The 9,131-nt window shown below is 42.3% G+C and overlaps 2 protein-coding genes across 2 annotated transcripts; both read left to right on the top strand.

The window, feature by feature from the left end:
* The first annotated feature begins 1,248 nt into the window (after positions 1 to 1,248).
* Positions 1,249 to 3,122, top strand: LOC139656203 (G-protein coupled receptor 4-like). The gene is made up of 3 exons (XM_071533706.1): positions 1,249 to 1,401; positions 2,298 to 2,482; positions 2,576 to 3,122. The coding sequence occupies exons 1-3, from the start codon at positions 1,249 to 1,251 to the stop codon at positions 3,120 to 3,122; spliced, it is 885 nt and encodes a 294-aa protein (XP_071389807.1).
* A 3,079-nt stretch (positions 3,123 to 6,201) lies between these two features.
* On the top strand, positions 6,202 to 8,499 carry LOC139656202 (G-protein coupled receptor 4-like). The gene is made up of 3 exons (XM_071533705.1): positions 6,202 to 6,384; positions 7,156 to 7,343; positions 7,944 to 8,499. The coding sequence occupies exons 1-3, from the start codon at positions 6,202 to 6,204 to the stop codon at positions 8,497 to 8,499; spliced, it is 927 nt and encodes a 308-aa protein (XP_071389806.1).
* Positions 8,500 to 9,131: the final 632 nt, after the last annotated feature.

Raw genomic sequence — 9,131 nt, 5'->3', positions numbered from 1 at the left:
CGAGGAGCTTGACTGACAAGTTCGTCATCCAATCATGACAATGCCATTCCCAGTGTGCGCTCGCATACCGGGTAACGTTACACACTACAGACACTTGTAATGTGAACATTGACAACGTTGACCATTTTCGGGTCATCATGTCTCAAGTCAAGTTAAGTCACGAGTCTTTAACTTCCTAGTCAAGTCTCAAGTAATTTATTTTCTGTCAAGTCAAGTTGCAAGTCATCAAAACAGTGACTCGAATCGACTCGAGTCCAAGTCACAATGACTCGAGTCCACATCTCTGATTGCGGCTAATTCTTCTTGAGGCAGTGATACACAGAGCAGCTTTTTGTGAGGACTCTGCAACAGTGTTGCATCAGCAGGAAATTTACCAGGAAATGTTTGAAATAGATTTTTGACTTCTTGTCTCACTTTGTTGCTTCAACCATTGTCCATATATGTTAGTTTAGTTTAGTTTAGTTTAGTTTAGTTTCTGTGGTCAGAGCCACAGTGTCAACACAATAGATTAATAAACATATTTCTGTGACCTCAGAGTAATCCTGTATGATACAGAAGTGCTAGGTAAAGAACTGAGAGCCAGGGAGAAAAGGTACAGTTTAAGTGCAAGTACCGGAGGAGGACTCTTATCTTATTGCAGGAAAGTCATGTCAACCTACCAAGAAGCTGTTATCTGTTCATTAGAAGCAGAAGTAGATAAATAGGAAGCTGCTGTGGGGGATTATTCACACCATAACTGCTGAAGGTAGGCTGTCTGGATGCAGATGAAACAGCGGACGTTGGCAGATTCAATACATTCAGGTTGTGATCCACCAGCTTTGACACATTACATTTTGCTTTATTATTTAGCATACATGACATGTTATGCAGTCATTTCTTAGAACACATTTTTTATAGACAGGATTATGAGAAGTCCTTTTTACCTATTTAATCCTGTTGTATATGCCTGTTTTATTGCTTTTAACGCCTTTTAATTAAGGTCTAACTTTAGAGTAACAGCAGTAGTAGTAGTAGTGGTGGTGGCACTGTTTCCAGTGCTATTACCACCCTTACATATTTGATATCCAATATCTCTCAGATATAAACAACCCTTTTTCTCTCGCCATAACTTCATAGAACGTACACAACCCTGTGTCTCTGGTAGCAGTAGCAGTAGTGGAGGTAGTAACAGAAGTGTTGAGTAGAGGCTAAGAAACCCTCCACCTTTCCCTGACCTGCTCTCCCCAACAACAGGTCTCACTCTGAAGAATGGAAGATTTGTACAACGCCTTTAAGAACGACACTGGAGTTTTTGTCGGGGTGGAGCATTTCTTCCCAGCTGCCTTACATGTGACGGCATGGGTCGTCATCTCTATCGGCCTTCCTTTGACCTTGCTGGCCATCTGTGCCCTGTACTCCCTGGTGCGAGAATTATGATTGATATCTATTAATTTGTCTGTGTACATGTCTATCTGGTTGTCTGACTATAACTTTATAGGCAGTGAAAGGTGATTAGGTAGTTTTCAAGCACTACATTCATTACACTGGGTTTTGTGTTCGCCCCTGTCTGTATGTCTGCTTGTCTGCGTGTCAGTAACACATAACTTGCTCCGCTCAGTGTTGTACTTTGCAAATATTTACAAAGGCAAGGACCTGCACTATTGCTTTTTCCTCCAACCCTAACCCAAAGATTGCTGGCGCAGTCCACTGAACATGTCGCAGTAAGATCTTTTTGGACTGGCACCACCTTGTTGTTTCGAGGTTATGTCCCATGAAACCTTGCAAGTAATGTTTTAGCAATGTGTTAAGGTTAACGGTTTTGTTGTTGTTCTAACTGCGCTTTCCAGTATTTCTGTTTTAGCTTATTATAATTCTATGTAGTGCATGACCAGAGTAGTGATTGTAATATCAGTGTTTATACATCGTTTTTTTGCATGGGCTACCGACCCGTTGCTTTGGTGTGACGATTTGGAGCCGACTTATCAGACAAAATAACTATCCAGTAGAGATAACTTTCCGACTACAACTGTCATCCGATCATTTTGGAATTACACATTTGTTTGTGGACGGTTCAAGGCGGTGTGAGCTCACTGTAACCCACTGAGGAAACATTTGGCAGGTGATGGATCCGTTTTACTAGCAGGCTATATCCTATAGCCATAATCACTTGTTGGAAATTGACAGTTTTAATAGTTTGTCATCAAACTAGCTGTAACCCCATTGTTGTTAGAAAGGTTTGATTTGGAGTTAATTTGTGTTAATGACATTTATTTTTACTTGCTTGAGTCATCCATTTATTTCTACCACTGTTCCTGTAGGTGCGAGACGGCCATGTTGCTCCAATCTACGTCATCAACCTCCTTGTCTCCGACCTCATCCAGATGTGTTGCTTAGCTATCGCGGTGACTCTACACAGCGGACACATTGTTGGCATTTCCATGAATATTTATGAGATTGGGTTGATGGCCAGTGTTGGCTTCATGGTGTGTGTAGCCCTGGAAAGGTAGCTAGCCATCTATCTATCTATCTATCTATCTATCTATCTATCTATCTATCTATCTATCGATCTAAGATCTAGCTATCTTCTGTATTACAGGTATTTGGTCATCACCTGCCCACTGTGGTACCGCTTCCGACGAAGCATCAAGGTCTCTGTGGTGGTCTCCTTCATGGTCTGGGCCTTCCCCTTCATCCTGCTCTTTCTCAACTACCTTTTATCTAATATCATGGACCCATCCATCCTCCTCTCCACCTGCCTCCTCCTCCCCTTCCCCCTGCTCATCTTCTTCCTGGCTGGGACCCTCAAAGCTCTGTCTGCTTCCATCTCTGTCCCCCCTGAGGAGAAACGGCGAATCGTGGGAGCCTTGGTTCTGGTGCTGCTTAACTACACACTGCTGTTCCTGCCCATGATCATTTGGGTCCTGGCGGCAGCAACACATTCATTAATTTTTGATCGTAACCTGTGTCTCGCCCTCATCCAGTTCAGTCCTCTGGTGGACTTGGTTCTGTATGTTTTCATGAGGAAAGGAGCCGTAGACAAGCTGCTGGCCTGCCTGTGTCGGTGCAGGATGACCAGAGAGCAAGAGCAGGGAGAGAGCAACACCGTGAATGATGATACCACAGAGAGGGTCAGCTCCGTGTAGGAAGAGGAGGAGAGGGAGAGAGAGAAGGGGGAGGGAGGGGGAAGAAATAGAGGGAAAAGAGGAGGTGAAGAGAAGAGATAGGAGGAGCCTTCCACCACCTAGAGTAGAGTCACTGATAACTGTTGTTATCAGTGAGAGCAGAGTTAAAGGGAGCATCATTTTTTGTCCAGGGACGGTTGGTGGTACCACGGATCGGCCTCTGTCTGTTTTCCATGTTTATTTGTCCGTCCACCCATCTATCACGGGTTGGTCCATCCATCCATCACACATGATATCTCACAGTGTCCACAGATTAGATTTTGACCATATTTAGAGGAATATTGAATCTCATCCCTGCGTTCTAGCATCTTCATAATTACACTGATTAGCCCAAGAGGGGTTGCTACAATTACCTTTCCATGCTTTTATTTTGTCACATCTGGACTATTGTAATTCCGTGTACACCCCTCTTACAGTGAGTCCATGATGCTGCACTCTTAACAGGAACTGAGGAAAGAGACCACACATTACCTCCCTTTCAGCTTCACTTTATTGGCTCCCAGTGAAATTTAGGATTCATTTTAAAATCTTATTGAACACCAATAAGGCACATTATGGACAAGTGTATAGCTACTGTATATCTCTGAGCTTTTAACCCCCTTATGGGCAGCCTGAGATCCTCAGGCTCTTTTAGTTGTTCCAAGTCTAGATTGAAGGCTAAGGGAGATGGAGCTTCCTCCATCAGGCTCTTAGACTCTAAGACCTGCTGATAAGATAAAGCTAGGCCCATTCTTCTGCATTTACTGTTCATGTTTTTAATTATTGCTCATATGTTTTACTTCATCTTGTAAACCACGTTTACTTGTTTGTAATTTTGCATCTTTAAATAAAGCCTGTCATTATTATTATTATTAGTCTTAATGCAGTCTATTTCTTATGACAAAATCAAACATGTTTAATATTATCTTAACCCTGCAATAAGAAATTTCAGACCCTATAACCAATCCTGAAGCTAACGTATGATATGTGGAGATTTTTTTGAGACATAATGATATAAAGAAACAGCCACACATGCGGGCAGGCCTATTGTTTTCACCTGTCAAACTCGGACCGAATCGAAGCTCCTCCCGACCATTATTTTTAAAACTAGCTTGTCTCCTCCCTCACTGTTTGAAAGCGGCGCTCTCCCGATCCCATCCCTGAAAAAAAATTATCGTAATGGCGGAATCGATGAAGCGAGCGAGTAAACTTGTTCAACTAATATACTTGCTACCTGCCTCTTCACTTGTCATTGTGGGACATGTAACCTTCAGCAGGAGGAATATCTGGCAAAGCAAGTCTGGTAACTAGTGACAATTCTCCATAGGTACATTAGCTATATTGGCCTTTATGCACAGTCCTTCACTAGGTTTGTCTTTTGGGGCTTCCATGGTCCAGCAGCTTTGCTGTGGGTTCATTTACACATGTGTTGCGGTTTCTGTCACCCTCTAGTAGTCTGAAAATTGCTTAGTTTATCTTTAAGTCTTTAGTCTTTGCTCAGAAGGTGTGTGATGATCAATGACGCGATTTATAATGCTCCACTGTCAACAGCCAATAGGAGCGCTGTCTTTGGCTGACATCCACACCTGTGGTGACAGGTGACAAGGCTCTACAGACAGACAGAGGAGGAAAGACGCCGATGCTGGCGGGGAAGCGTAAATCCCGGTTCCGTTGGACCGTCAAATTGGAGGAGAAACTGGTAGAGCTGTGGAGTAAACGAGAGTTTATCTCTCTCTTTATCTCTCTCTCTTGAGTGTTGTGCATGTGTGGTTTGTTGTAGGCTATGTGTGTGTGTGTGTAGATGGTGAAGGAGGGGGATGCTGTAGCCTCATTCACACTCAAACATCATAGTCCATTATCAGTGTCTTGAGCCTGTATAATCCTTCACATGCACTGAAAACCTGTGTGATGCAAGCAAGGAATTAGTTCCAAATCTCTGAAAAATCCTGCTGGAGTCTTTTAACTTGATGCTTCATGATTCTCAGTCTTACCAGAATCTTAAAATGTGAGTAGCTCTCTAGGACTAACAACTCATGACTTGAGACAAATTGTTGTAAAATGTGAGACAGTGTCAGAGTAAATGTCTTCTAATGTATGGTAGGCATTAGTTTCTATGGTCAGAGCCACAGTGCCAAAAAACAGATCAATAAAGATATTCCTGTGACCTCAGAGTAATCCTGTATGATACAGAAGTGCTAGGTAAAGAAATAAAATTCCTTTCTAAACATGACAGGTGGATGTTTAGTACAAGTACCAGAGCAAGATGGATATGATGAAATCAGTCATCAGCTTTTCTTGTATTTCAGGAAATGCATGTCAACTCTGACAAGTCCTAGCAAAGAAGCTGTTATCTGTTCATTAGAAGCAGATGTAGATAACTAGGAAGCTGCTGTGGGGGATTATTCACACTATAACTGCTGAAGGTTGACTGTTTGGATGCAGATGAAGAAACAGCGGACCTTGGCAGATGCAACACATTCAGGTTGTGGTCCAGCAGCTTTCAAACCGTAAAGTTTGTGTTTTATTATTTAGCCTACATTAAATTTCATGTGGTCACTTCTTACAACACAGTTGTTATAGAAAGATTACGTGTAGTTTGTTCTTTTGACCTATTTATAGTCCTGCTGTATATGCTGTTTCATTCGTTTTTCAATTCTGCTTTTAATTAATGTTTAACTGCATTATTACTGTTATTATAATTTGCAGTAGTAACAGTAGTAATAGTGACTAGCATAATGCCTATTCAGCCCGAGGGGCCACATGCTCTTTTAGAGATTTGATATCCGACATTTTTCTTGCTTTTCATTTTCTGGTATTTATGATGTATTCATGGTGATTCTAATTATGCCATAGCATTGCAGATTGGTAAACAACCCCCCCCCCCCCCCCTCCCCCCCTCATGTCTTAAGTTCGTTCCACAAGAACGCTATATATGGGACCACTATGTCTCTGGTAGTAGTAGCATTAGTGGTGGTAATGAGAGAAGTGTTGAGTTAGAGGCTAAGAAACCCTCCACCTTTCCCTGACCTGCTGTCCCCAACAACAGGTCTCACTTTGAAGAATGGAATCTTGGTACAACAACACCATCTTAGAGTCCGACACCAATGACTTTGTTGAGTTGAAGCCTCTCGATGGTGTCTCGCTGGAGCCTGTCTCTTCAAACGCCATACATGTGACGGCATGGATTGTCATCTCCATCGGCCTTCCTTTGACCTTGCTGGCCATCTGTGCTCTGTATTCCCTGGTATGTGAATTATGATTGATTTATTTGTCTGTCTTTGTTAATTATCTATAGGCAAGGCACTACCTTCATTCATTTTGTACCCGCTTAACCCTTTTCTGATTCACTGGGGACCGGAGCCTTTCCTAGAACATTCATACCTACAGGCAGTTCAGTGTCTAATACACCTGACTTGCATGACTTTGAAATGTAGGAGGAAACATGCAAACTCCTCACAACAGGGCAGGGAATCAAACCTGTGTCCTTCCTCCTGTGAGGAAACAGTGCTAACCACTGATCCACCGTGTCGGCCCTGTTAAGCACTACAGTGTAGCATTTTATTAAATCATCTTTATTCTGTCAAGTTCTGCTTATTGTTTCATTGCTTATTGTTTCATCCAAGCCTTTATTCATTAAAGGAATAGTTCACCTCAAAATGAAAATTCTGTCATTATCTACTCACCCTCATGCCTGTTGAAACTCAGCACACAGCACAACTTCATAGCAGCGTTCTCCAAACAAACTGAAGTCTTTTGGGAACAATCTTTAGAGTTCTGAAAAGAGAAAAAATATCCATAAAATTACTCCATAGAGCACAGTGAGTGGAAAAGACCGATATTGACGCCATTATTTAGAGCAAATCTTCTCTACAGCCAACTGACTTTGAAAAACAGTTGCGCAGTTGTGAATCACCTCCACTTCCTTGTTTACACTCCTAGTCACACTGAAAAACTTTGCTGAAAGACTTATAATACTATCTACTACTACTATTTCAAGCCATTCCTCTTCCTGTAGGTGCAAGATGGCCATGTTGCTCCAATCTACGTCATCAACCTCCTTGTCTCCAACCTCATCCAGCTCTGCTGCCTGGTCGTCCGGGAGGCAGCACCCTGGGGAAACATCAACTTTGTTTTCTCTTATCATATCTACTACATTGGGATAACAGCTAGTGTCAGCTTCATGGTGTGTGTATCCTTGGAAAGGTAGCTAACCATCAGTGTGTGTTTGTGTGTTTATGATACATCTATCGATCTATCTATCTATCTATCTATCTATCTATTAATTAGGTCTAAACAATATTGGAAAAAAATTGATTTGTTTTTGCAATAAATTGCAATTTGCAATATTAAATTAATTTCACTAGATATACGCAGCTTTTAACTGCAATAGCTCCATTTGAAAAGCATGAATCACTCTAGTAATGATTACGGTTGGTGTGTTTGTGGATATTTGGTTATTTGATATTACCATCAGGCAGTGTAGCCAAATTGAGTTCACCCAAAAATGTAAATTAGGTCATTATACTCAAAATACCGGTAGGTTTGTATGTCCACACAACACACAGAATGTTTGCTAACACAGCTCTGTGTTAAACAAATTTCACCCTGGTTCCAAAAAGGGCAAAACAAATGACCATAAAACTACTCCAAACATCATCATCTGAGTCTATCTATCTATCTATCTATCTATCTATCTATCTATCTATCTTGTAAATAAGAACATGTTCTTAATTGATTTTGCCTGGTTAAATAAAGGTTAAATAAAATAAAAATAAAAATCTATCTATCTATGTATCATTACAGGTATTTGGTCATCGCCTGCCCACTGTGGTACCGCTTCAGACGCACCATCAAGTTCTCTCTGGTGGTCTCCCTCATGGTCTGGGCCTTCTCCATTGTTCACCTCATTGTCACCTACTTTGTGATGTGGAGATTAAGTGGATTGGGGGAATCCATCTTCCTTTCCATCTCCCTCCTCCTCCCCTTCCCCCTGCTCATCTTCTTCCTGGCTGGGACCCTCAAAGCTCTGTCTGCTTCCATCTCTGTCCCCCCTGAGGAGAAACGACGAATCGTGGGAGTCTTGGTTCTGGTGCTGCTTAACTACACACTGCTGTTCCTGCCCACGATCATTTGGTTCCTGGCAGCAGCAACACATTCAATAATTTTTGATCGTAACCTGTGTCTCATCTTCGTCCAGTTCAGTCCTCTGGTGGACTTGGTTCTGTATGTTTTCATGAGGAAAGGAGCCGTAGACAAGCTGCTGGCCTGCCTGTGTCGGTGCAGGATGACCAGAGAGCAAGAGCAGGGACAGATCAACACCGTGAATGACGATACCACAGGGAGGGTCAGCTCCGTGTAGGAAGAGGAGGAGAGGGAGAGAGAGAAGGGGGAGGAAAAAGAGAGGAGGAGAAGATGAGATGGGAGGGGCCTTCCACCACCTGAGTAAAATAATTAATAACTGTTGGGAATAGAACTGCTAAGGATATGTACGTGACGCCAGCGGCACGCACGGAGGAAATGTGTATGTGTAGCCGACGGAAGGACTTCCGTATGATGGTGACATCACAGACCAATCCTTGGGCTGATGCCTGTGACTCTCTGGTGCTGGGAATACAGTTAACACGCATCAGGTCTTTATTCTTTTGCCACTGTGGTTTGAGTTGAGTTAAAAGAGTTTGTTCAAGTTAGTCTCCACAGCTTTATCCTGCAAATGTGCCACAAGTCTCCACTAAATTGAGCGTACACATGCAAACACAGGTGCGCGCACACACACACACACACACACACACACACACACACACACGCACACACGCAAACAAACATAGATGAACATACACACACTCAACACTTTGCTTTATGTTATTATGTGGAGCACATGTTTGTTTGTTTTTTGTCAAATTGGTATTGTTATTTTTATAAGAGCAGTTGCTTGCAAAGGCACAGCTTGTTTTACAATAAACAACTGAACATTTTTTGCCGGCCTATTTGTTT

Source organism: Centroberyx affinis, unplaced genomic scaffold (genome assembly GCF_046629955.1).
Source record: "Centroberyx affinis isolate AG114_WGS23_722 - 3 ecotype Tasmania unplaced genomic scaffold, CSIRO-AGI_Caff_v1 ptg002406l_1, whole genome shotgun sequence".
Taxonomy (NCBI): Eukaryota; Metazoa; Chordata; class Actinopteri; order Beryciformes; family Berycidae; genus Centroberyx; species Centroberyx affinis.
Note: the sequence above shows the minus strand (reverse complement) of the source record. Positions and strands in the feature narration are given on the sequence as shown.

What these genes read in the sequence shown, in the direction of transcription:
- LOC139656203 (XM_071533706.1), top strand. Translation starts at nt 1,249, where the DNA reads ATGGAAGATTTGTACAACGCCTTTAAGAACGACACTGGAGTTTTTGTC. An exon ending in TCTGTGCCCTGTACTCCCTG is followed by an intron (nt 1,402 to 2,297) that starts GTGCGAGAATTA and finishes CTGTTCCTGTAG; the next exon opens with GTGCGAGACGGCCATGTTGC. An exon ending in GTGTGTGTAGCCCTGGAAAG is followed by an intron (nt 2,483 to 2,575) that starts GTAGCTAGCCAT and finishes TCTGTATTACAG; the next exon opens with GTATTTGGTCATCACCTGCC.
- LOC139656202 (XM_071533705.1), top strand. Translation starts at nt 6,202, where the DNA reads ATGGAATCTTGGTACAACAACACCATCTTAGAGTCCGACACCAATGAC. An exon ending in TCTGTGCTCTGTATTCCCTG is followed by an intron (nt 6,385 to 7,155) that starts GTATGTGAATTA and finishes CTCTTCCTGTAG; the next exon opens with GTGCAAGATGGCCATGTTGC. An exon ending in GTGTGTGTATCCTTGGAAAG is followed by an intron (nt 7,344 to 7,943) that starts GTAGCTAACCAT and finishes GTATCATTACAG; the next exon opens with GTATTTGGTCATCGCCTGCC.